This window comes from Lepisosteus platostomus, chromosome 12 (genome assembly GCF_059453375.1).
Source record: "Lepisosteus platostomus isolate fLepPlt1 chromosome 12, fLepPlt1.hap1, whole genome shotgun sequence".
Lineage (NCBI taxonomy): Eukaryota > Metazoa > Chordata > Actinopteri > Semionotiformes > Lepisosteidae > Lepisosteus > Lepisosteus platostomus.
In genome coordinates this window covers 22,552,348-22,580,344 of record NC_142622.1, presented here as the reverse complement: position 1 = coordinate 22,580,344, position 27,997 = coordinate 22,552,348, and the positions used below count along the sequence as shown (strand labels likewise).

The 27,997-nt window shown below is 44.4% G+C and overlaps 1 protein-coding gene across 2 annotated transcripts; it reads right to left on the bottom strand.

The window, feature by feature from the left end:
- Positions 1-134: 134 nt before the first annotated feature.
- sack1hb (scaffolding CK1 anchoring protein Hb) lies at positions 135-27,997 on the bottom strand. Of its 2 annotated transcripts, XM_088601406.1 has the most exons (6): positions 27,190-27,997; positions 14,124-14,182; positions 10,363-10,868; positions 8,377-8,541; positions 7,873-7,997; positions 135-6,792 (listed from the first exon to the last, which is right to left on the bottom strand). In XM_088601406.1, exons 3-6 carry the CDS (start codon positions 10,813-10,815, stop codon positions 3,810-3,812), a joined length of 3,726 nt encoding a protein of 1,241 aa, XP_088457532.1. In that variant the 5' UTR covers positions 10,816-10,868; positions 14,124-14,182; positions 27,190-27,997; the 3' UTR covers positions 135-3,809. The 2 variants fall into 2 exon arrangements, with proteins under 2 accessions (XP_088457532.1, XP_088457530.1); XM_088601404.1 differs by lacking the exon at positions 14,124-14,182 and having other exon boundaries at positions 27,190-27,995.

Genomic DNA, 27,997 nt, shown 5'->3' with positions numbered 1-27,997 from the left:
TATAATATTGGGATGGACATGGTTATAAGTGAATTTAGCTATTCACCATAATTCTCTCCACCAAACTACAAATGTACAGACCCTACTTTAGTCTAACACTTAGCAGTACTTCAAATAAAGTCACAAGGTAGAGGTTTGTTTTTAATAGGAATGTTTTATTCTAAACATGACACTTGTGTTCACCTTGGCAGCTCTGGCTTCAATTTTGCACAGAGTTGGCTAAATCCCTACACCCATAGTCTTAATATCACACATTTATTTTTACTTCTACAGTATTTACAATTTTATTCAAACAAAAACCACTGCAAAGTTATTGCAGTTAATCGTTTTTAGAACAGTGCTTTTAGATACAACTCTCCCACTTACATTTAAACCATGGCATTTACAGAGTCATTGCGGTTAGAGAACATCATACATTAAAAGTCAACCAGGAAATGCGGTATAAGTGTACAGTTCAGCCGTTTTTACTAGGTGAAGCAAGAATCAAGCTTAAAGGTTCTGATGCTGGTCTTGTCTCAGTATTCTTAACATAAAGCCTTGGCAAACTGGGTTCAGGTTGAAATTGTGTCAAGGTTCTTGAAAGGAAGTGACCAATTCCCTGCAATTTATGATGCCACTTAAAATGGTAAGGTGGATCATATTAATGTCTGAGGAATATAACAGTGTTTATGGTTTTATTGCTTAGTTGGACAGATCTAAAATAAATAAAATGAAAATAAGTCCAAATAAAATCTTTGCTTTCATAGAAACAGTTCAAGTTCACAGTTATTGAAACACCATTCATTATTCCTTAATATGGTACCACAGATGCGTCGTGCCCTCAACACCGCTAAACTCCAATGGGAATTAAAAATGGTGTTGTGCAGATCATTTCCTTCCCGGTTTATTAATTAAAATGAACAGTAACTAAATATGGCACAAATACAGTATTATGGCTTGAGCTAACAACCTCAAATAGTCTATTTCCACTGGAATCAAATCTCCTAAAGGAAACATTTTCCGAGCTTTAGGGCAGTGGAGAACACCATTGAACCTTAAAGGCTACATGATCCTTTATTTATATCCTATGGTATCTTGAGTTTACATTATAACATTTGAGTAAACATTTAGTTGCTAACTGATCATCTAATGTGCAGCATTATGACTCCTCAGGATGGGATATGTATATCCCTGTTACATCACAATAACTTTTTAAATCACTATATTTGCTTTACTTTTTGGTTCTATAACAACTTTTTTCAAAGTTACTACAAGCAGATGCAGTGATTACTGATCAGGTACTTAAACATTGGTCCTAAAATTTAGCCAAACAACTGGGTTTAAAAAGGAATGGTAGTGCCTATATTACAGCACTATATTATAACACACATGCAATAGACTGTTTAAGAACGATGGTGGTGTTTCATCCCATTTTTACAGTTTGCATACAATAATTACAGTATAACATTCTGTAACATAAAACAAAGCCATTAAAGGACATATAAGAAGGTATTTTATATGCAATTCTTATTATATATGATAACCCATATACAGAGTAAATGTTTATATGCAAACAAACAACCTGTTAAAACCATGGTTTATAAAATAGTAACACATTGATCTTCCTCTGCTGGGCTATACAGCGTCAGAGGGACGCTGGTATTACTTTCTGGCAATTAGTATGTACCAGGCATAGTAAAACATGAGAGCCACAGAAAGGAGTAACTCACAATAAGGCACAAGAGTTTTTTACATTATATACACAAAATAAAAAGACACAAAGTGGTATAGTAAGGCACACGAAAGATAAAACAAAGTATACAGTATATAATTTGTAGTTAGTCCCAGATGACATACAGTAATAAGCTTATCTTAAAATAGTTAGTCCTAGACTACTTCTCTAAGTTTTTCTCGAATAGTTGATGAAACTGTGCAATTTAGGAAAATCTTTTGTGTCTAACAATCTAGAATAAGTTCCTAAAATGTGGCTTACTTTAGAAAAGGGAGCTGTATCGCTTCAGGTTCTGCTGTATTTCAATAATAATTGATCAATAATATTCTTATCTTTTGGCATCTGTACAAATAGGTAGAGTGCAAGAAGAACAAATACCATGTAACAAATCGATATTAAGGTCTTTGGTTTAAAACGGACAATGTTTCCCGAATCCCCATAAATCACCTGAACGGAGCTCCTTGGTTATAAACGGTAAAAGATATACAGCAAACATTTTGGATGAGACTTAATGAATTGTGTTAAAGTACCTAACAAAATAAAACAATATTCTGTAAGGATCTGATATTTGGCCACTGCTTACTACTAAATATGCATCTGAAATGCTGGAGGCAGACCGGAGCAACTGTGGCTCCTCCATTTTTCTTTATTCTGCAAACTCTCCAAAATCATTTTAATGAATTTTCTGTTCACCATATTGTAGCTTTAATCCCAAGTTTGAAAGCAACTGGAAAAGATAGTTCTATACTGATGATGCTGGAAGAAGTTTACAAAGGATGCTATATTTCATTACACATACAAGGGAAGTTATTTTATTTATTTAATGTGTAGCTAATCTGCCTCTTGAGATGAACAAGGCTGAATATAGTCAGGGAAGACAAGGTGGTGTTAAACGTGCAGTCCTGCAGGACAATAAACCTCCAATCAGCAGAGGCAAAGCAGCTTGCATTTGTAAACCTCTGCAGAAGCCATCTGAAATCTGCTTGAGACCCCTGGCTCTGCTTGCTGTGTTAAGGGCTTCCTCCTTGCACATTAGCAAAAGTTGAATTCAAGACTACAATATTAACAGACACCTGAAATGCCTGAAACAGAGCCCACGTAAAGAAAATGCTACTTTTCTCCAGTTCGCAAAGGTGTGTGCCCTTTGTCACCTATCCTAAAGGATTTTTTTTCTTGATCACATTTTCTAAAAGTGGAACAAATATCACTCCACGTGCAGAATGAAGAGCAAGAATAAAAAGACAATTTGGAAAACAAAGTTAGAATTAAAAAAAAATCATTGCAAGAATAAATCGTGCTGATGATCCCTTTGGAAACAAGAAGAAGTTCAGTGGTATAAATATCTTTCTGGAATAAAATCGCATTCACATTCCACTGACAAACATTCTAATAAAGTACTTAGACAGACATGCTGGATGAATTCCAGTTTGGCCTTGGTTTTCTTGTGCTGCCGAACCCAAATCCATATTTTTCCCACCCATAAAAGGGTAAAAAGCTTGCTCCCTTTTTCCCATCCACTTGATGCAACGATGTAGAATAGAATGACTGTGTCACAACTACTTCGTTTAAAATAGGGAATTATATAAAAAAGAGAAAACATCGCTTGTTCAGTGCTTGTACAGAGACTGCTGCAGTTTTCAGTCGGCCGCTTCAAGTCCGAGACGCCAGTTAGAAGCACCTTTTCTGCCATTCTTGTTACTCAGGGATCCAGTTAATAACATTGAAACAAATAGAAGGCGAAAATCCGAGTGGGCCAGTCTCAAATTAGACTCTAGAGTCCACCCTGCAGTTTTCCCTCAGAGATCTAAGGTCACAGTGCAAAGAGAGCAAAGCAGACAGCCCGTCGTCATCATGTAGCAAAATACATGGATGTCACCCTGAAAGCAAATCCTAATGGCAGTCTCTTTAGCAAGGAGGTCTGACAATGTCATCATACTGACTGAATTCTTTGCTTTTTACAAAATTCAATGTAAACAATGTAAAAGTAACTTCATAAATTACTCTTTTCACTAGCATAATGTTTCCTCCCTTTAATGCTTCTGCCTTTCATCGGTATACCACAAGAGCTCCTATTCTTGTGGGATTTTCGGCCCCAGCCCTATTTTTTGCTTTTGAAAAGCCCCAGTTTCGGTTTCGCTTTGCCTGTGCTCCCGTCCTCCTCCGAGTCTGCAGTCTTGGTCCCCTCCTCCTTGTTTTTGTAGAACACCTCAAAGCGGCTGTAGACCTTCTTCTCCTTCCGCATGCTCTCCATCTTCTTGAGCAGGTTGTCCCTCTCCTCGGGGTTGGCCTGGGGCCGCTGGAACCGGTTCCTTATCTGGTACACTCCAACGGGACTGGAGGACTCCGCGCTGTCAGCGGCAGCCTGGCCGCTTTGCTCCTCCTTGGAATCATCCGTGCTGCTAGCGGCCTGCTTCTCCAGCCGGTTCTTCTGGCTATTGGCCGAGATCTGCTCCAGGATGACTTTGGTGTCATCCCTGAGGTTGCTGCTGTAGAGCACATTGGAAGTGGACGTTTGGAAACGTGTCTGGCTGGTTTTAGGTGGAGCTGATGGTGGAGACTTATGGGGGGATTTTTCCTCTTTGCTCTCTGTAGCCTTTACACTCTCGCCCAGGGTGGACGCGCCTGTGCTGTCCGATTCTGTGGAAGTCTTGACCGCTGGCTCCTCAGACACTTCTGGGACTGTCCTCATAGTCTGGCCTGCCGCCTTCTCCTCTGAAGTGGCGGACATCCCCTTCTTATCGCTCTTTTGTCCAAGCAGTCCCTTGAGCTTTTGAGTTTGCTTCTTGATGAAATCCAACGCTTTGGTGTCCTGCTTCCCTTCACCTCCATCCAGGATATTCAGGGAAGAATTGGACCCATGGATCTTGTTTAGCTTTTCCACTGACTCCCCTGTGTTCAGGCCCGAGATACTCAGACTACGTGCCTTCTTTAGCTCACTCTTCTGAGTGTCGGTAGCATCTGTTAGAATATCCTCAGAACATGACAAAATGCGAGGAACAGGTGTCTTGGAAGATTTTGAAGGATCTTTTCTGAAGAATTTGGGTGAAGGAAAGGGTTTGGGCGATTTAGACTGAGGTTCTTTATTCAAAACCTCAGCCACCGGTTTGACTTCTTCCGGTGCTGGAGGTTGGGGCTCCGGTAATTTGGCCTGGGGTTCTGGCGGGTCTACGGAGATCTCTGGAATTTTGATGACAGTTTCTGCTGATTTCAAAGAGAGGTCTGGCTTTTTGGTCGCGGGTTCTGGACCCCTAGAGGCAAGATCTGCAGCCATTTTGGAAACCTTTCGTTTGGCAGCTAGTTCTTTAAAATATCTGAGCCTACTGTCTGGATCATTCATGTCAGTTGGGGGGATTGGGCTGAGTGATGGTTTAAGTTCCACTGGCAGGGTGATCTTTGGTGGATTCTCTGGTACAGGAACCTTTGGCATTTCTTCAACTGCAGCAACCTTTGGTGGCTCTTCTGCTTTAGCTGCTTCAGCTAGAGGAGGATCTTTTGTTTCTGTCTTTTGTCTGTCTCTGTCTTTGCCAGTCAAGTTAAATTCAAAAGGTTCCCTTGTGAGAGATCGCCTTTTCTCTAGGATCTGAGCAACAATAGAAGATGTCTTTAGGGAATCAGTCTCCTCCTCTTCTGTCTGGTTGTCCTTCTGGCTAAGTCCACTTTTTAGCATTAAGGAGCTGTGCTGCTCTAACTTAGAGGAACTAAAGATGAGTGAAGAGCGCAATCTGGAGCTCCTCTGAATCAAGGGGTTCATTCTACTGCGGAAGGACTCATGCTTAGTAATACTGATTTCTCTGGTTTCTCTGCTCTCTGTCTCTTCGGCTGCTGTGGCTGGTGATATTGTAGTATTTTTCGAGACCGCTGTCGTGGAGGTTGATTCTCCGGACTGGGGACCGTGTGAAGCTTCGGGCAGGAGGGGCTTGCCATATCGTGGGAGCTCAGTCTTGAAACTGGGTATCTTAGGGAACTCTCTTGTAGTGAACCTTGGCAATGAGGATTCTGGACCATGCAGTGGCCCTTCTGATGTTTGCGGGGGCTCATCAAAGGCATCAGACCCAATGGGCTGCTGCAGACCCTGCTCTGGGGGGTCCTCAATGCCGCTGAGATAGGAGTTGACCCTCCATTTCCGCAAGCCCTGCTTGACAGTCGGGTCCTGTGGCTGCCGGTCTAGGCTAGATTCATGGAACATGTGTTTCTGGTCAGGGGGGTGCAGTTGTGTGGGGGAGCTCTGACAGACGTACGGCTGACCTGTATTCTGTCTTCTTGTCAGTTGACCATAAGGACCCTCCCCAGGAGCCAACATGTTGCCAGAACCATGCTTAACCTCCTTAGAGGAGTTAGAAGACATGTAATCCAACATGGGGTTGTAGCTGCCCGGCGGTTCATGCTCACTCATTTCGTGGGGGTATCGAGGGTCATCAGAATACTCTTCCATGTGCTGGTACCCTCTGCTTCGAATTTTCTCATAGATGCCGTGTCCCGACCCTGGACCTCCCCCCCAATGGTAGGCCTGCTCCCTCTGGAACTGGCCGCTCTGAGTCTCCATCTCCTCCAGGTTGTTCATAACACGGTGCTTCATGAACTGCCGGGCAGACGAATAGTTCTCATGGGTGCCCTCTGCGTAGCTGTGCCTCTTATAAGCATTCATCTCCATCTTCATGGAGGTCATCAAAGACCTGCCCTGGTCCATGTACGACCTCTCCATCTCTAATGCCTGGGAATACTTCTGGCTGTAGTTTTGCATGGGGCCAAGCTCCTGGGGGTGGCGGAAAGAGTCTTCCCGCCTGAACGGCGCCATGTCCCGGTCCAGGTCCATCCGATCGGAATATCCAGAACGCTCAGAGTGCCGGGAGCTCTCCACGTGCAGAAAGCCTCTTGGATTTCGGAATGATGGCACCCTGTTATTGCCATACTGGGAGGTGGAGTAACCACTGTCCCCTGAAATAGGCACCAGAGCCTTTTCCAGTACCAGTGGTTGGGACTGGGCATACAGGATTCGGAACTCCTCATCAAATGTGGTTACTAGCTCCCCCAGGAAGAGGTGGGCAATGCAGCGGTGAATTTTCTCAAACGACCACATGAAGCTGCAGAGAGCAAGAGAGAAGCATATTTCAGTTTTTGACTGTCTTTAAGGTATCTGCTGACAATTAACTGGTTTTGTCTTTAACATTTTCTATTTGAGCATGTGAGTTTGCAATAAAAATACAGATTGGAAAAAGGTGTTGAAGGATCATTTGTAATCGAGCGACATTTGAAAATGTTTAAAAGGTGTGGATACTTTTGCGAAGCCAGGTATATGCAGTAATGATGTGGAAAAAGATTGTGAAGATCTGTGTACTTATTTGTGAATGTGTGTAAAATACAGATTCAATGTAATATTTTTCTCCTGTTGCAGTTTTGCATAAGTAGAGAAGCAGCTTATTTTTAGTAAGGACCTGAGCACCTGCTACGGGCACTGGGTCTTCTGTACCCTAGACCACACACCAGACCACAGCAGGGCATGTGCACTCTCACACTGACAATTTAGTTGGTTATTGGCATCTCTATCTAGCAGGGATGTCTTTGGAAGACTGGAAATACTTGGAGTAAATAAGGTTTGATCATGTGGTTTAAAAAAACCTGTTTCTTTCATTAACCACTAGATGTCATTATGAATTCAGCACACAAAATTAAAAAACACTCATAAGAAACAGCTATATATCTATTGTCTTGCAGGCTAGTTCTGTTTTACAGCTATGTGTATCAATTATGTTGCTAATGGCACCTGCAACCTCACTGTTTAATCTAGCAAGTATTGTTTTTTTTAACCAGTGATTTTCAAAATTAATTTTCCTTTATACCACCCCATTCGGCCCTCTATGGTCTTAATTTTTAGAATAAATTAGTGCTGTATTGTTGGAATAATTGCTTTGATAAAAGAATTCAGTTTGCATTGCCATACAACAAAATCTACAGGTAGCTGAAATCCCACCAAGCCAGGAACCCAGATTGACAGGTTCTTCTCGACAGTCCCGACAGTTTGAGACCCTTTCTGGCCAGTCAACAGGCTGCGTGTGACACCAAGTGCTGTCGGGTTTAACAGCACCTCTCCTCGTGAGGGTTTCGGAACCCTGACCGCATTTTAACAAACACACACACTGGTAAGTAAAAGCAGCCGTCCTCACCTGTAGTTCCCACTGAGCACAGCCCTGCAGTCCGCCAGCAGGAAGCGGTTCATCACCTGGCCCTTGAAGGACTTGCCAGTGCGGCAGAAATAAGTGGTGCCTGCCACCGTCCGCACCCGCATGGACTACAACACAGACACAGACACGGGGCCCGTCAGCCTGGGCACCACTCCCCCTTCACCCCAGCCGCTCCACAACTCGCGAGACGGTAAATATCACTGAGCGTGCACTCGGAGCTGTTTCTACAGAGGTGCGTGACCCGAGACAACGGAGAGACCAACCTCGACGCTTCAATACCTGACCTGTGCCAACAGAAAAATGCCATCAGGGTGGCAGATCTGGTCCGTTCTCAAATCAACGTCTTGCATCAACAAAAAAATAGTTGTTTTTAATTTGCCTGCCCCGTTTCGGTTTAGAAAACGAAAATCGTTCACCCGCAGTGTCCACGTAGTACAAGGCCTGCGACTGGTTTCCCCTCCCCCGGGGGTTTCAGAAGGGACTCACGTGGATCATGTCCAGGTTGACCTTGCAGTTGGTCACCATGGATATGAAGTGGTGGGAGTTGAGCTCGTCCAGCAGGATGTAGACCGGTACCCTGCGCATAGCTGCATCCAGGAGATCGGCGAAGATGTCTACATCGGTGAACATGTCCATCACCACAGCGATGACCTGCGACAAGACAGCACAGCAGCCTTTCACTCAAGTACTCTGACCGTATCCACTTGGAACCACACTCTCACAGTATGTACAGATGCTCCCTGATTCCATAAATCCAATTTCACATCAAGCACTGCTTGTGTCCTCAGTACTGTTCTGCATTGCCTTATGTGCTTCTCTTTCCTCACATACACCTTGTCTGGAACAATCTCCTCTGTGTGTTCAGTCAGCCTTTTAATCATGGGTGCTGGCGTTGTGAGAAAGTGCCATACAAATACTCTGCATAAGTACAGTTTTATTCTCAAAATACTATACAGCATATTGACTTTTTTGACAATTCTGTAATAATAATGACGATACTGATAAGAGTTTTGTATTCCAAGGAGCTAAATGTACTGGCAAAGAGCACTAGCTTATAGCACGGTTTAAAATGTTTAAAAAAAATTGTGTTCTTAGAGCTGCCCTGCTCACTCGTTGAGGCCTCTATCCACACCTCCAGCAGCAGGGGCACTAGCGTTGACGCAAAGCCTTTCACTGACTCAACTGAAGTCAGGCCTTCTTCCAACCCGGCCTCAGGCTCTGTGTCGGGCCTTGAGTACAAACAACACAGAGCTTCCCACTGAGGTACAAGACCAGACCCACATCGTTATAAAACCCATGGCAAGGTCATAAAAATATTTTATGAAAATATAAAAAATCTTATGTTTCTTCATACATGGTAGATTTATGAAGCACCAGTAGTATTCAAAATGGGTGTCATTCATTATGGATTGTACACAGAAAATTACACATTCAAACTCATCTAATTAAAGGATACCTGTTGGTATTAACTATTGTAAAGGAGAACTTTAGAAATAACGGCACAGAAAAATGATTTCGTTCAAAGTTTAATGTTTAATGACTAACCATCTGTTACTCTGAGCCCTATAAAAGAACATCCCTTATAACTGCAAGCTTCACAAATGTCACATCGTGCCTCTAAGTACTGCATTATTCTCCCCCCAATAGGGAATGAGAGCTGGGTTATGGCTATCGTGAGAAAGGTCACTTTTACTGTACTGATGTGTTGCAATTGGAATCCCCATCAGTAACGAATGGAACAAAAGGAACCACAGGCATGATTATGACTGGAGTCTAATTGTAATGCCCCTAAATGTAATGTCAAATGTAATTGTAGAAGTTAAATAATATAATTTAAACCTATATAATAAAACCTCCAGGGTATATCACTTCATAGGAAAATATTCAAATCCATCATTACCATTCAGGATGTCATGAAAGCACTTCACTTTAGCTCTCTTTTTCTCAGAGTGATTACAGAAGATCAGGCTGAGGACGCACTCAAGATATGCACTGCAATTACTCAATGTAAGACAGCATCCTTTGACCTGTGTCCGACCTATGACAGACTGTGACCTTTGAAAGACTATGACCACCTGTGACCCGAGACTGACCTACGACCACTTGTGACGACTGACCCGAGAGAGACTGGGAGCTTTGACAGATTGTGGCCACCTGTGTCCACCTATGACCTGTTACAGACTGTGACCACATGAGACTTGTGACTGATGTGTGACAGACTGTGATTACCTGTGACCTGTGCCCAACCTGTGAGATGACCTTTGGCAGACTGTGATTACCTGTGACATGTGACCTTTGGTAGACGTGTGATTACCCTTGACCTGTGACCTGTGACTGACCTGTGACAGACGTGATTACCCTTGTCCTGTGACTGACCTGTGACCTGTGACCTGTGACATTCGTGTGATTACCCTTCACCTGTGACCTGTGCTCGGCTGCTCACACGGACGTCCTCACTCCCCGTCTGCTCACCTGCGTCGCCTCCTTGATGAGGCGGCGTGCCTGCTCCTTGATGCTGGGCATGCTGGGGTCGGAGGGGTTGACCAGCGTCGTGACCTCCGTGGAGCCGATGAAGCTGTGCAGGTGCGGCCAGCCCAGGTCCAGCCCCGGGGCCTCCAGGTCCGAGTGGACAGGCCAGTAGGTATCGGAGGAGCCGTCCGGATCTGCAAACCCGCTCTCCGTGTAGGAGAACTCCGGCTGGGTCGCCATGCGCGGCGCCAGCACCGTCCGCTTGATGTGCTCGATCTCCGGCTGCGCCAGGAAGTCCACCACATCCTGGCCGTGCAGGAACTCGTAGTAGCCCTCCACGTCATCCTCCACCAGCGCGTCGATGGCCAGCCGGTACTCCTCGCGGTAGTGGGGTGGCAGGTAGCTGGGGTCCATGGGGTTGTCCCCCAGGGAGGAGCTCTGGGAGCGGCGGGCCATGGCAGGGCAAGGCCAGAGGGGGCGGGGAGCAGGGAGGGGGGAGGAGACTCAGCCTGCGGGACAGGAGGGATGGAGGAGCCGCGTGAGGACACAGAGCAGGTACGTCTCCCCGCATTTCAGAAATCGCACAACAGAGGAACACCAGGACGTGCCCCGGTGCTAGAAAACAATAGTATGGAAAAAGAATTGTCAACGTTTTTCAATTCAGTTCAAGCTTTCTTATCCTCCGTGGGAAATTTATTTTACAGCAGGGATCAACAAAACAATACCACAAAAACAGACAAACATCACCAACAAAGGAACAAGTAATATGTTTATTCCATGCTGAAAAAAAGAAGAAAGAGAACACAACGTTTCGGCCGTGGAGCCTTCTTCAGGTGTGAGAATGACTTCTTCAGGTTTTTTTCAGCATGGTATAAACCTATTACTTGTTCCTTTGCAGCCTACGCATGCTGACGCAGCTACCCACCCGAACTATCACCAACAAAGTTTAGAACATCTTACAGGAGATAAGGGGGTTAATTTTACATTGAGAATGAGTTGCAGAGGAGGTGAAAGATTTTCTGAGTCTATTTCCATTACTCCTGGGGACACAGGGGCATCTCCCAGAAGGGAGTAATGTACATTTACAGTGGAGGGGGGTGTGCCACACACTCCAGAGGGCTCTTGGCCTTCTTTAGAAGCCTCTTGCTTGTAGAGAGCATTCAGCTTGATTTCACTTGCCCCAGTGATTTCGCTTTTTATATTTCCAAGGAAAACTAATTTAAGAAAATACTTGTTTTCCCCATCAAATGCCTACTTTGTGCAGTGTGGTCTTTTGAACAGGCAGAGCATGAGGCTGCCACTACAAACAAAATCCTCAGCGACTGACGTGGTGATTCTTCTAGGTGCTTTTCTAGGCTTTTTTTTGGCCTTTTAAAACTCCGGAATCTCCCCAAGTCACATTCCTCCCTTTTTATTGGCCAGTACCTCCAAAATTGTTTCTATATGCCTGGGCTTCATAGCAAAATGTCTGTGCGTCCCAAACAGTTCTTTTGCCCCTCTTTTGTCTGGTTTTATGCAAGACTGCCCAGCCTTCTGTAATTGACAACACCAGCACCTACTGGGGTCGCATGGAATAACCGAGTTCATTCCTCGCCACGTCTCCTTCCTGCAAACCAGTTTCAGATGACAACGCAGACAGCTGAACCAGAGCACTGACAACAGCCTTCAAGAACAAAGTCTGCACAACAATTCCCTCAGCAAACGTCCACTAGTGCATTTATATATGAACACAATTCCCCCTAACTATGATATGGCATGTCATTAGCTCCACAGAGGTCCCCCAGACAGAAGCAGGAAGATGCAGTGTTTTTCCTGCCTCTGCCTCCGCAGTGAAGATGACCAGCCCTGGGCTGGGGTTCGGCGAGGCCTTGCTCCAGCCGGGCTGTCCTCTCCTGAGCTGGGCTGCGCTCGGACGAGGAGCTGGGGTGCCCGTCTCCAGTCCCGCTCACCGCAGGATGGGGGCTCCCTGCTAAAACCACAAAAGGCCCACCGAAAAACGGGGAGCGTTTTGTAACGGAAAAATAAGTCTATCCGGAGAAGAGTCACTGCTGCAGCTCTTGAGTGCCTGCGCAGCTTTGAGCCCATCAAGGAAAAGGATTCGAACACAAAGACCAGATGAAAGGTGCTCCAAATCAATATTTTCCTCATACAGATGAGTGTCATTTCCACCTGTGTCTGTTTATCATGTGTTGAAAATCTATTTCCCACAAAATAGCTCATAATAAGGGAACAAATTCTTAACTATCAAGTTGAGGCCGCTCAAAGTTCTGTTTGAGGAGAAGCTGGAAATAACGAACCCTAGCAAACATATATATGAAACCTGAGTACAGACAAAAGGGCAGCTCACACTGTCCTCTTTACTGTTTTTCACCCCCTGCATTATCCCCTGGCCTGCGTGTTCTACTGAACCAGATCTGGCCCTAAGGTAGTGGAGAGGCTAGCTGCACTTACCTTAGGGGAAATCCCAGGCATGGTTTGTAGCATTGCCAGTCAAACCTTAACTGAGGGAGGGAACTGGACCACACAGCACACACCCACACAAACCTGAGGAGAACATGCAAACTCCACACAGACAGGCACCAAAGGCAGCACCACTCACTGACATGACAACCCACAAATTGATGTACACCTGGGTAACATGATCTGTGCACAATCGCCTCCAAACACTTTGCTTCCCAACGGATCTCACAGAGAGCAGATATATATCCAGACTGAAACCACATATAAGCAGCAGATAAACATTACCTCCGACACCCTTCACAGATGGCACACACAGACACTAATCTCTTCAGATCTAACCGTGGTATAAGAAATGCAACATCTACTTGCACCACCGCCACGTGTACATCCTACAGAATTACATGCAAATAACAGTAAATGTCATACAGGTGTTTTATGTAACACACTACATGTTTTATAGCACACAGGCTTTTTGCTGTTGCCGTCGCCACTTAAAGAAACAAAATGACTCTGGTCAAATATCCTGCTTCTCTGCATTAGCCCTTTGTGCTTCTCTGTGACATACAGATTTGAATCATTGTTCATTTACAAATAAGTCTCTTTCTCAACACCTCTACACTTTACACACGGATTAAGTTCTGCAATACAGCCTGCTGTACAGACAACTGTTCTGGATGTGACTGCAATGACCTAGGCTCTCACCCTTTTGCGAAACGTATTCCCGCAAGCTGCGGGACGCTCTGTGAGGTTGTACAATAAGTGATTTGCTCTCCTGACAGCTGAGCAAAAAGAAATCAAATGGAATTTTTAACAGGTGGGTCAGGGAAGCCCTACGAAACTCCTTTTGAGTACCAGTCTCTGTGGGCTTGTATTACAGCTCAGCTCTCAATGACCCTGCCAGATGAACAACTGGCCAGCCTGGAACAGGTAACAGGTTTCCTGAGCTCTCGAGGTGCCGCAGGTTTCAAAACACCTACTGTATATACACCTTTAAGAAGCTGATCTTTTATTTAACCAGCTAAATCAACTGCAAAGAAATGCTCCTTTGCAATGATGACCTGGAGATCATTCCCATGACTATATTCAGGGAATTTGCTCAAGTGAAGTGAATGAAGTATCCTCTTCATCAGCTTCCAACCTGGGATTCGAACCCGTGACCACCAGGGCTGGCAGTCCAGAGCCCTACCTGCTGCACCATACTCCTACCCTCTGGACAGCTTTTTTTTCCACAGGTGGACAAAGCTGCAAGAGCTTCAAGCACTCGGCACGAAAAAATGTAAAAAATGCCATTCAAGGTTACCTACATAAACTGTGAAAAACAGATCTCCTTGGGTTCCTTATTCGTCCGTGAGATTGAGCTGACCTGCAAATGGAAAATGATCTGGGTTCAGTACTGCCAGGGTTCCGTGTTTTCGGGGTTCAGTTGTCATTATGCCACATGCCTTCAACCTTGCGTTTCCCAGTCATGAACATTAAGACTATGCTAATTATGAACAAGGAGCTTTTCACTCTGGGTTTTACCACACCGTCTTCTTAAGCAGATACTACTGGTTACACTTATTCCAGGGCCCATTTAACTGGCATTTCTTGGGTTTACCAACTAGAGGTTATTTTACTGACTGGAGAACCAGAGGACACAAGTAGAAACTACGCCCATTTAAAATGGAGAACAGGAAGCACTTCTGTACACAAAGAGTTGTGGGAGTGTGGAACAAATTGGATTAGATCCTTGGATTAATGAATGTGGTAATTGTTGGAATTGTTGTGGTCTAGACCAAGGAATCATAGTCCTTTTCCCCGATGCCCACACACCTGTTTGTATTTTGTTCCAGCCCGGCTCTCGGTAACAAAACACAATTGGTAACTGACTTCATAAAAAATGTATTTGAATGGTTTGACTCTGTAGCGGTTGCCTTTATCGATTAAATTTCATAATAAAATTCCAAATCTTTGAGTGGGACATAAAGTCAAGTTTTAATTGAGCCACTTGTTGAGGCTTCAGTTAAGTAATGAAACTCTGCTGGACTGAAAACCTGCAAGTGCCTAGGTTTGGGAAGCCCAGCCACAGAGAACTGAAAACAACAACCTTCAAACACCTCCGAAATCAGGGGAGAGTAATCCCAGACCTGTCTCTGCAGGCTTTCTAGGTCTCTTCAAAGCAGCACCTCAGAGTTGGAAGAAGCTGTGAAATGTGTCCCAGTAATGAGCGGATCGAGCTTTTTAAGAGCCAAATTGTAAAATGAGAAGGAATGAAAACCTGTACTTACACAGGCTGTCTGGGATCAAGACTGCAATGAGGAATGCATTTCGGGGATAGTCACAATGTGCTCTTAATGTAAGGCAGAGAAGGGTAAAAAGGCAGAGGTTTAGGCTGTCTTGCGAGAAAGGTGTCTAAAGCACAAGGAAACTCCATCTCAGGTTTTCGCTCTGTCCCGGAACACAGCTTTGGGTGTGTTTCTGTCTCCAAATGACTCTTCCAATGGGTGTGTGACTAAAGATAATTGCAAGAAACGCAAAGACTCCACGATGGCAGAATTCAAAGCACAAAAGATTTAATTAAAATGTCATCTACATAACCCAACTTAAATTCCCAGAAATCAGCTGAGGAAAAAAACACCTTGGCTCATTAACAGTTTTAGCTCATTCTTTTGCCTGGAGATGAAGTCGATAATCAGAAGAGAACAACTGTTTTTTTATAGGTCTCTTTAAATTACCAACACCTTGTGAAGTGAATTTGTAAATTGGTCCAGTGAAACTACTAATAAGCCGAATTGCATAGTTCCAAACTACATAGTGACAAGCTAAACAACACAGTTTGCAAACTCATTAGAGGTTTCTAGTAGTTTGTCTAACTAACTTTTGTTCCCAAATTCCCCACAATCCTTTGTGTAAAGAAGTGCTTCCTGAAGACACTACACAGCACCAGGAGCAGAATATCTGTTTTGTGTTTTTAAGTGATTGTAATCAGAGCAATCCCAATTGATAATCTCTTAAACTGGAATCACCAGCTGTTAAACAAAGCAGATCATTGTTATAACCCTTGTTCCTGGGTGGGTGTAACACTTTCCTACCCAACATGCACTTGTCAGAAAGGTTAGCTATTCTACACAGAGCAAGGCAACAGAGAGGGGAGATGCAGCTTTTGTACAGCTAGTCCTTGGATAAACTTTCCACCTCGAGTCCACCCAACACTAGCTCTGCCTGGCTTTACTTCAGAAAGTGACACAGCTACACTGCAGCACAGCAAGGGCTGCAGATAGCTCTGTGCTTATCAAAACTCAGACCCTGACAAAGCCATCACACATACAGGTCTCCCAAGTGGATTAGACTTCTCTGGAGAGCAGGCTGAGCTCTGTGATCAAGTTAGTAGCCGACTGCGACTGGGATTCCCCAATTGGCAGTGCACAGTTGCCACTAAGGGGAGGGCAAAGGGTTAGTGAAGGGTTTCGCTGCTCTTGGAGACACAGCCTCCTGGATGCGACACAATCACAATCGAGCTTCCTCTTTTCAGCCTCCAGTGTGGGGCTGTGTAACCTGTGACATCTTAAAAAACAAGTGGGGTGAAGGTGGAGGGACTGGAGGCATCTGCTGCCTCTTCCTTATCCTCTCCTATATGTGGTCATGGGGTTGATGCTGAGAGCCAAGACATGAAACACAATCTGCTTTTCTAAACCAGGTGGATCTATCAAATTAGTTATAAATTTAGAATAGCTCATTAAATAAACTACCAAATGGATTTCCTTCTCCCCCCCAAGTGTAAGAAAAATACATCTCTGGTTCTGCAGCACGTTGCTCCCACACAGTCAGGTCCTCGACTTTATTCATTCTTCTTTACTCCAAGAATCCAGACACACAGTCGGCTAAGATGAAGGCATCCGGATATTTACAACTCAAATTGTGATTGTAAACATTGCTTAACTACAGCCACTGCTTTATGGAAAGGCTGTGGGTTCAAAACTACATAAAAGTACAAATGTAGTCTTTGGAACAGATAGTGTCTTTTAATAGTAAAGCAACGATAGTAATGATCACAGCAGATCACAATTTTAATGTATTCCTCTGAAATGAATGGAATCCTCTAGCATCTCAGCTAAGCCTCTGTCTGCGACAAACTGGAAAATAAACCCACATACTCCAGACTGGAAGATAAACCCACAAACTTTTGTGCTTGAGAGGCCAGGTGCATAACTTAATGCCAGTAATTTTTTTCTCTCCAAAACAAGAGGACAGGAAATGTTTGTGATGACCTGCATTTCTGTGAATCCCCAGTATGCGTTTTAGTTTCATAGACACAGGTAAAAAGATACAGCAGATAAAACACAGTGCCCTGCAGCTGGAGGAAAGTGGAAATGGTGTTTTATCATGTCAGGACAGTCAAACTTGCTGATCTGATCAGAAGATCTTGATTTCACTGATTAAACTCCTGTTGAATGGGTAAATACTGCAAACTAATCAAACTAATTGCAATCTCAAAGGGACAAATTCCAAGAATATTGAGTAACGCACACCTAAAAATTCCTATATGCTATAATATTTACACTCGTGGTATTTAGCATAGCTCTGATATGTGCTTTTAAAAAGCAGAGGTATCAGGAAGTGTAAATACTGTCAATGAGGTACGATTAGAAGTGTCCCGAGCCTAACAAACTCCGATTGCTTCAGTCAGTCCTAAAAGCCCACTGTTAACCAAGATCTTCCGTTAAATCTTTCAGTCACAAGTTACAGTAAATGCACTAGGTCCCATCTCATTTTAATGACAAACCATGTATATATACACTTGATTGAAGTGAATATTCCAAATCAGAACCTGACTGCTCAGGCTGAAAACTCATCTGTGTGAGAGAAGTGACGTGTCAGCAAAACCTACAAAGAAAACTCAGAAGCTAAAATAAACTGGTAAGTATACGCACCAAAAGTCAATTTGTGGTGAAAACACTTAGGTCGGCAATTCCATCTTTCTGGACAAGTCTCCAAACCCCTTGCACAGGGGGATGGTGCAATATCCCCCCCTTCTTGTAAACAGGACCCTGCATTGCTGCCCTTCCTACTCCGGTTATGTAGACTCTGTAGGTATTTTTACAGCATGTATCTTTCCATCTCAGTACCTTTTGAATGGAAAGTTCTAAAACACGCTGCAGGAAACATTCCCGATCTGGGGATTTCCCAAGTTGGCAGGAAGCCTCAGTGCTGTTCCTTTAATTGTCCTCACTTGTCGTCTTTCAAAAACCCTTGCATGTATCAGGGACCCTGAATCTCAGTGATGTGCCTGTGGGGTAGAGAGCACTCTGAACAGACAAGCCGGGCAGGCCTGAATCCTGGCACTGCACAGCTGTGTTTTCCTTGTATACATCACTATGGAAACATTCAAATCCGTCTCCACTGTGAAAGCCTCTTGCAAAGTGCCAGCCATTGGGCAATCAGATCCCTATTGCCCGCAATCCACATCAGGCTGCCTGCGTGTGCATCCCTGTTTGTCATTCCACGAGCACTAGGGTGTGTGTATGAGTCTGTGTGAATTGCCAAGGTGCGTGTTTATTTGTACACACTGCGCAGTTCTAAAACACAGGCCTGTTGATTCAGCATTATGAGTCACTCTGTGTACGGACTCACAATGACCTTCTGAAACAATGTGCTTGCCTACAGCTGTCTGCCTGGGGTATACAGGGCTATTTCTTTGGTATAAAAAAAAACAGCAGGTACATGACTAGCTCGACATGGCATCAACAAGTTCATGATAAGCAACAATATTATAGCTATAAATCTCAGCAGATCTGACAACTCTTTTAGAGCCAGACTACAGACCTTCATTGTAGCCATGATTCACACCCATGATTCTGTATCCTGAAGGCAAGCAGGAATCTACCTGACTAGATAAAGACAGGATGTCAGCCTTCACTGCTTTAAACTAATCTGAAACTGGCTGAAACACCACAGAAAGCTTTGGGTCTTTACCAGTAGGGAACCAATATTGGAAGCTGAATTGAGGAGCTTCTTCACAAAAGTCAGGCTCATTTTTCATCTCAAGGTGAGCACTCTTGCTTGGTACTGTATAATAATCAGACCAGTGTTGTGGCAAAGCACCAGGGAGGTTCTCATTTAGAACACTTGGATGCCCGGTGTACGAAAACTGACATTAAGATGTTAGTTCAAACACACTACCTCATATGGTATCAACAAAATTTTAAAACACAGTCCACATACTGCATTTATATACCTCAGATTATATTAACTCAAGCATGTCTTTTTCTTCCACAGTCTAAAGGTCTGCTGGGAAACAGGATGCAAGATGTAAAATTCTTATTCTTACAAACCATCGAATGTCCAGGGGTGAAAGCTGTTGAACACAGATTTTAATTCCCCCACGCACAGAACCCACGTTAAGGTAGCACAGCTTTACAGAAGTCCACCAGGAACCTATCATTAAATCTAAAAGATTAAATATTAAAGCTATCATTATTTCTGGGACATTAGTGCATATTTTCCCTGTACTATGCAAGAGCTCTGAACTGGGTCATTTGAAAAACATTTTCTGAATATGACATGAGGGGCTGGTTTCATGGCGGGGCTGGTCATGAGCTAGTCTCATGATTGGCTGTTCTCGAAGACTATAATCTATATTAGCTAGTCCAAGAATAGTGCTAATAAGGGTCTGTGAAACCACAGTATTTTTTAGTAATAGCTGCTTTCATATATGAGTCTCCTATGACCAGTTGTTAAGTGTTACTAAATATACTGGTTGGGTTCATATTAAAGGTGGCACTGCTGTTCCCAGGGTGCCATCCAGACCCAGATGTCATCACACTGGTCAAAATATTGCTAACTCCCAGCTTACCCAACTCATAAGAGTCACCCAATCTCAGTCACTGACTTTAATCACCTGGTGAAAACCAATGCAACATGGAGTTCCAACCTGCACACCAATGCCCTCATTACCAGCTGCACTGAAGGTGCGTCCTGCTACAGGAATGGACTGAGGCTGAGCTGGGCTGTACAATCATAGAGAATTCGTGCCACTTGTCAAATCCATTCTCCTCAGCCCAACACCAGACAGATACAGCACTATGCTGACCAGTTAGAGTACCAGAATGGATTTCCAGCATTTTAAAAAAACAACAAATATAGTATATATATATATTTATACAGTCGGGTCACAAATGTTTCAGCAGCTCTTCACCAGTGCTGGCGTGAGAAACCGAAGGCAAGGTGGTGGACTGGCCTCCCAGATTACTCGTGCTTCTCAGGATCAAACACTGAGCTAGCTCAGCAGACTGAGCTCCCTTCTGAGACACAGCAGAACAATTTGACTAGCACTAAATGAAGCTAAATGACACGAAGCTAAATAACATACTTTAACAGTTGATCTCCTTTACCAAATAACCGAGCCGTCTTCCAGCTTCATTCAATCAACGTTTCCCTTCGGCCCCCCGTGGTCTTGGGCCGGCGATCCCTGCAGCCCGCGAATTCCCCGAGAAAGAAACCTTTGTCCCCTGATGCTGGATGCCACCCGCCACCCACAATAAGAACAGTTCCTGCATAGCCCACTCCTGCCACGTCAAGAGTGTCCCGCAGTCCTGACGCTGTGCACTGCCCTCCCTGCAGCAGGAGAGACAGACTCTCTCAGCCTCTGTCCCTCTGGAGGAAGCAACTGGACACTCAGAAGCAACGGTCGTCTGGAGACACTCTAGACACCAGAGTCTCGAGTCTCTAGTCTCCCGACTCTGGAGTCTAGAGAGTAAACACTGCTCTCAGGTACCAAGAAGTAGACACATGGGGCCCCTGGCAGATCAGGGTCTGTTTACTTGGAAATGAACCTATTTTCACATCAACCACAAAGGAAGCAGGAAAATCCTAATCCGCAGGAATGTCACGAAATAACATCCCCATTCTTCTTCCTTCAGCCCAAGAGGTCTCTTCTCCCAGCACATACTGCACCTTTGCCATTGAGATTTCAACTTCAAATTCCAATTTCTACACTTCAGTCCTGTCAGTCACACACGGTACTGCTGATCCCCCCTGACACAGCCCTGGCTCCTGTTAGAAAGAGCGGCTTTGGGACTCAGTCCTGTTATCTCTACCTCTCCTGCTTCTTACTCTTTCCTGAGATTCTGCTACAAATAATCACTGGGTTTATTTTTCTTTCAAGGAAAAAGTGCCAGTGAGTAAATGTCAAATCGAACAAAAATCTGCAACGTTTTTTTTTTCTTTAAGTGTGAGGATGTGCGATGTTAAAATCAGACACTGGAAGTCAAGCTAATAAACACTTCACATTTATAAAATACCAGGTCTTATGTTTCCAAAGGCTCTAACCAACAGGGAAGAAAACCCAAAACAACAAATAAAAGAACACATTTGTATTGCGAGGGTGAGCAACCGTTCGACTTGTCTGAAAGGGGACATCTTTCCGCAGCTCTGTGTGGAGTTGTGTGGAAATGTCGCCTCGTCTAACCGGCTAGATATTTAACTGAACTAGCCCTCGGAGCTTTAAACAGAAAGATGAAGAAATAAAATTAAAAGACAAAAAAACATTAACCTGCATCACCTTCAAAAGTTCCAACTTCCAATAGAGGCAGCAAATTTCCAGACTGCGCTTAGTCAGCACAAAGCTTCTTAATACCCTTTACTCAGAGGGCAGGTTACAGGGCCTGTTTCAGTGAGCTACCACATTCCTAGACACCCTAGACACCAGAGTCTCTAGTCTTCAGACTCTGGAGTCTAGAGAGTAAACACTGCTCTCAGGTACCAAGAAGTAGACACATGGGGACCCTGGCAGATCAGGGTCTGTTTACTTGGAAATGAACCTATTTTCACATCAACCACAAAGGAAGCAGGAAAATCCTAATCCGCAGAAATGTCACGAAATAACATCCCCATTCTTCTTCCTTCAGCCCAAGAGGTCGCTTCTCCCAGCACATACTACACCTTCGCCATTAATATTTCAACTTCAAATTCCAATTTCTACACTTCAGTCCTGTCAGTCAGACAGGACATTTCAGTTTCAATGCTTCTCACTGTAGTTTCCTAGACTTACATAGATATATAAATGTTCTGAATCTGAAAGCCTCTCCTCACTGTGGGAGATGTGCAGTCAGGGGTTAGGAGGTACAGGCAGGGTCTTGTTCCCCCTCTCCCACCAGGACTCATCATGCCTGGACGTCCGCTGCAGCACTCCAAGCTGACAAACTGCTGAATCACTGACACCGACAAGACCGGGCGCCTTAGGAATGAGAGAAAACAAACCAAGGAAGAGGCAGAGAGGGAGTCTCATCGGAGTTCGGCGCTTCTTGTCTCGCAAAATAACTGGACGAGGCAACGTTCTCTTGATCTGCCCTCGGGGGTGGCGCCAGAGGCAGCCTGTTCCTCAATACCACTCTCTACCTGGATGCAGACAGACTGCAGCAGGAGCTCTGGGTCTGCAATGAAAGATCTGTCTTCAGAGGGCGCAGGGCAGCTTCGCAAGGCCGGGACAGTCCCGAGCGCTGCAGTGGGAACCCATTGCTTCACTGTTCCCCTCCACCCTGACGTACCCGGTGTCTGTGCAGCGACTGTTGAGGTACGAACGCAGGGTCGCTACTGGGAGAGCCCTGTCTGTCTCACTTGCTACCTGCAGGGGATCACGAATCAATCAGGACCCGAAGAGTCAAAACCTGAACAAAAAACGTATTTTGCCTCCGTTTTACCCATGAAACGGAGCGCACCCTGACCCTGCACTAATCCAGGTTTCAAAGCAAAGTGTGAAAGCTGTACTTAATATCCACCATCTTGAATATATTAACCAGAAGAACAGGTACTAGAGGTTTACCCATTTCTCTTGTAGAATACCACCATTATCCTTCCAGGCCACAAAGAGAGAAAAACTCACAACAAAACTACAGTGAAAATTTACAGTGATGGACCCAAAATATAAACTGCATTATCTTTTTTCAGCTACATCTAGAAGGCTTCCTTCTTCAGCTGGTAGAATCCTTACTTCTTTTCTCACTGCTCACACCCCTAACCATGTAGAAAAGCAGCTACCAATCACCGAGACCACAAACACAGTTCCGCCACTTGCCTACGAGACAACACACTTGTCACCTTCAAATCGCAGGTCACCAAGTCCTTCTGATTCTCTTCACCTCCGACCCCACTGCACTTGGAGAGACAGAGCTGTCAACACATCCCACCAATGACACTTGGGGCCCAGTCTTCCACTGATGCCAAACTCTGGGCGAACAGCTCAGACGATCTGCAAACAGATCTTGATCTTCCAGACTTCCAAGATCAGCAGCAGGGATCTGCTGCTTTTCCTTCAGCAGCTCTCGGATAATCAGCACGCCTGGGCTTTTAAATGGAATTTTTATTCTGAACTCCTCCTACACTCCGCTTAGGTACTATTCCAGAAAGGAGACGCTCAGTCTTTGTAGGTGCAGGACAGACAATCGCCTGCCTGGGGCCGGATCACGCTGGCCTGTTTCGCTGCGAGAGAAACACTCTGCGGCTTCCTCACTCCCCCGTGTGCGGTTGCGGGTTTCATGGTTGCAAGCAGAGCCGCAAAGGTGGCAGGTGGCAGCTGGGTTCTCCATAAATGATAAAACAATGCTGGTTATCGAACCCTGGTCTCCTTGGGGAAATATCTCACTGCCATCACAAAAGGGTCAGACCCTTCAGGGCTCTTCTTTTCTCAAATCAACTGGCACACCCTCCTCTCACACAGCCTGACGTGCAGCACTAACAATCCATTTTCCCCCTGGGCTCCTGCTACAATATGCTAACTTTCATAGACATGCAGTGAAATATTTAATTTAATCAAGGTTCAGTGGAGCTCTCAGCAAATACAATTTGCCTCAATGTAACAGCTACTTTTAATTTGAGCCAAATTAGTTAACACTGTACTGTATGTATAGATTTAACCACATCCAAGTGGATTAAAAGTGCAGGGTTGTTTTTTTTTTGGGGGGGGGGGCTGAAGATGAACCCAGTTTTTATTTCTCTCCTTCAAACCAGTTCCCATTGTGCAAATGGAAAAACAGGAATTGGAATTGGAAATTAGTTCAGAAGAAGGAACTGGAAAAACTGGCAACCCTGTCTTTTTGCAATAATGTTCGTGGTTGAGATATACATACTGCACACATTTAACACATAGCTAAGATCCTATTCCTTCCTACTAGGAAGTGAGCGCCGTCTCCCACTGTCCAGGATAATTCCCCTGGGTCATCTGTCCCCTCACTCTTCGCTGCAGGCACAACAGGCCCAACACACACCAGCAGGTCAGGGACAGACAAAAACCTCAAACAGTCCCTAGGCGAACCGTTCCTCTGACACATGCAGACACAGGCAAGTGCAAAGAACTTCCATCTTGCAACTTGCAACTGAAGGGCACCAGCCATTCCCCTCAAGCACTCGAGTACTGGCCGACTCCGCAAGAGGTCACTACCCCTTCTAACTGCTGCTGCCCTTCAGAATAAAGACACGCCCCAACAAATCACTTTCTGTGTCCAGGAATCCAAGAACCTGGAAAGCAATTCACTGGCAAGAGCCAATGCACGGATTATCCCTGTGTATTTGGAACTGGGTTATCCCAAATACATGACCTAATTAAAATAAATCCAATCAGGGAAAAATAAAAACTTGATTCAGACCAGCCAGGAGGCTGCTGGATGAAAGCAGAGGTTTACCTCTTATTTCTTCATTTCAACGCAAGCACCGATGAATCAAATTCCTGCAGCAAATCTTCCATTTCGTTTCATTGTTTACCCTGGGAGGAGGTCTAAAATGACAATTTGAATAACTAAGGCACAAAACAAAGCATGCGTACCCAAAATGTGGATGGACGCACACTTCCACAAAACAATTCAGCCATGAGCAGCCGCACGCCCTGCTCATGAACTCTTCCCCCACCCAGTGAAAAGCTGGTTAAAATACAACGACTGAAACACAGAGAAAACCCCGGATTTAAAGCCTTGAAGTCACACAACTGAGTATTGTGCTGTCTACGATGCAGCAGAATGAAACAAAGACGCCTAGAGGACATTAAGAGCAGATAAGTAAACAATAATAAACCTAAGGGTAGGATTCATGCAGCAACAGTTTAATAGTAAATGCTGCTGTGGGGACTCATGCACTTCGAGAAAACCCCTCATCTTCCTGCTTGCAGTACTTTGATCGATGTTTATCTCACTGCATGCAGACAGAATTGTTTCCAAAAGTGGCCAACTGTACGCTCGAGAGCTTGGGTCCAGAATGAGCTCAGTATATATTCAAATTCCTGTTTACACTGAAGCTGGAGACAACCTTGGTTAGGGGCGCAGAGGAGACGCCTCTTACAAATCTCAAAAGATATCAGGCGACGCAACATACTGTACAGTAGCAATACAGCAAGGCCCACGTTTAAAAAGGCTCTCTTTTTAACATACAGGCTCTAACATACAGGCTGTTTTTATTTCAAAAATCCCCATAAAATTACAATGGGCTTTCCAGAACATAGCTTAAATGAAAACAAAAATCTATTTCGCTTTTCCATGGCTATATGAACTCTCAGATTTGCACTTAATTTCAGTTTTAGGTCAGGCCAGGCCTGCATTCAGGACGTTTGACTTGGGAGTGAAACATCTTGAACCATGTTTTTATCCACTCTTATGTTTTACATATCTGGGTTACTAAATCCAAAGAAACTACAGACATTAATTTGTGATTGCTTCGCATGTGTCTGAGCATACACTGTTACCATTTAAAAAAGGGAAAAAGGCCTGAAAAGATTTGCTTTCTAGGTGTCCTTATCCAGAATGAAAAATTCCATTGCTGCTTCTTGCTTTGCTATTTCTCACACCTCTAGAGTGGTCTTTTCTGGTGAAATATTAAAACGATGCACAAGGAAGTAAAGGCCTCACTTCGTACTTACAGGACAGCATTCATATAGATACTTTATTGATCCCGTGAGGGAAATTGCAGAATATACTGATACTGACTATATACTGATAGTATCAGGAGAAATGGAACATTTTATTCAAATTTTTCCATGAACGTTTAAAATTGTTCAAATTAAACAAAAACAAAAAGAATACTCTAATCAATTTTACACTACTGTATTTTTACAGACTAGAATGAATACAGTACGAGTCCTTAACATAACATTGCGAAGCAAAGCACAAACAGCATTCAATCTCTTAATATACTTTGTAACATGAAGCAAGATATTTCCTTATCTTTTCATCATATTTGAAAAATTTAAACATCCTGTTAGAACAGGGAAAGCTTTTTGATCATTTTTGCTGTATATATTTGTTCACGGGGAATTGTAATATGTACCAAAAACAATTACAGACCCATCGAACACAGCTAAACAGTTAACACCTATTATCAAGTTTTATTATTACAATTCAAGTCTTTAATCACACCTCAGTCAACATCACGATTTCCCCCAGAAAAGGCCAAATCTGGATTTGATTCCCAAAAGATTTTTAGGTCCTAATTTGTCAAACTAAATAGCCTAATAAAACCCATGGTTCAACTACAGGACAAACATAATGTGTAACCACTCTGAAAGGCATTTCTTCATTTAAGGCACAGTATTTGGGGGTAGGTGATGGGGGGAATAAATAATTCCTTGGCTGAGATGTGAACTTGTGCCCAATCTCGATGATACTCCTCTGGGAGACCTTACACGGTTTGACGTCGCGTCGGTAGGATCCTGCAAGCGCACGGGGAAGGCGCGAGCGCCATGGCGAGTCCACACTCCGCGGCCCGCGGGGCTGGGCGCACAGGTATGAGGTAACAGGCAGCGTCCCCTGTACACCCTCACCTTGTACAGTCTAAAAATCTCCAGGGCCGATAATACCATTAGCGAAAAGTGAACTCTGCACACCTAGCGACCCTGCCAGCGGCTCCTAACCACCCTCATTTAAGTGTTACTGCAAAGTATCTATATAGACTGCCAGGAGCGTAGTTCGCACGTTGAGAAAAATGTCAGGAGACTGCTAACTCCCGAAGTTATCCTAAGGTTTTCTTTCTTTTACTGATAGAATACCCCACAATTCCATGTATGAAATATGAAAACACCTTATAAATGACCAAATAGGGATGGCCGTTCATAAAGCACCTCTCACAGTGCACAAGGTAATCTTTGAACAATCGTCTCATCGCACCTGAGGAAACTTCTACACTACACACTAAACTAGGTGTTACCGAACGCGCAGCCAACCCATCGAAAATCTGCCTTATACCATTTCAGAATTCACGAAGTTACTGAACAAGTTATAACAGAGCAAGACTTTTAAGACAAGCCTTTTAATAACATAGGGATCGATGTCTTTCGTCTTTACTCTTCATCTGTAGTTTTGTCCAGTCCGAAAGCACACACAAAAAAATCCCATTGCGAAGTTAGTTCACTCTCACCTTTCCAGGTATGTTCCTCTTGCTTTTCCTTCTGTATGAATTTCTCTGTTATTTTCCTGTTCTTCTTTCCTTTTCGTCCTTACCCTTTACTCTCCCTTGGTCGGCTGTGCCGAGCTACATTCCTAATTCCGACTGAGACTCCACCCACGCAGTTGAGCTGCGAGTCGGAGACAAACTCCGGCAGAACCTGTTTGCGTTTCTGCTGTCCGCCCAGAGTGCACTGTGGAAAGCGAGAGCGCCCGGAGATAAGGCACTGCGGCCTGGCTGCCGGGGATTCCTCGGGCCACCCCTCCCCGCCGACTGCAGCTCTCATTTCCAAGGCGAGCCGGAGTGCTACACATCAGCTGTTACAGTAAAAGCAAGTTTTGTGGGGGGAAAGGTGAAGCAGTGCATATATTTCACAAAGTGACCACCACAACCACAGTGGTGCTCAAGACCGCTCGTACTGGCACTGTGGCAGGCCATGTTCCAGCTGTTTCTTCACTTTTTCATTGCGGCACTGGATTCGCAATTTGTACCGGATTCACGATGAAAAATCTCGTTCCACAGCAGCCAGGGCAAGTCTCGTTTTGCCTGTGTGAGATTATAGACGGTATCAGCGCCAGAACTGTCTGAATCAGAGTATTAAAGGAATATACACAAATTTCGTATACCAAAAGCACCTTATCTTCCTTTGAAGTCGTTATTAAACAGATCCTTCCTGACGCGCCTTGAACATTAGACATGCACATCCGTCACATACAAAAAAGCCAGCTCGTTATTTTGTTCTACGTACAGGGTTCATATTGGATTCCTGAACCCAGTGCAG

Coding starts and splice junctions, on each gene's coding strand:
- sack1hb (XM_088601406.1), bottom strand. CDS start 10,815: ATGGCCCGCCGCTCCCAGAGCTCCTCCCTGGGGGACAACCCCATGGAC. Junction 7,998..8,376: donor TCAACCTGGACATGATCCAC/GTGAGTCCCTTC, acceptor TCTGTGTTGTAG/TCCATGCGGGTGCGGACGGT. Junction 6,793..7,872: donor GTGCTCAGTGGGAACTACAG/GTGAGGACGGCT, acceptor TGCTCTCTGCAG/CTTCATGTGGTCGTTTGAGA.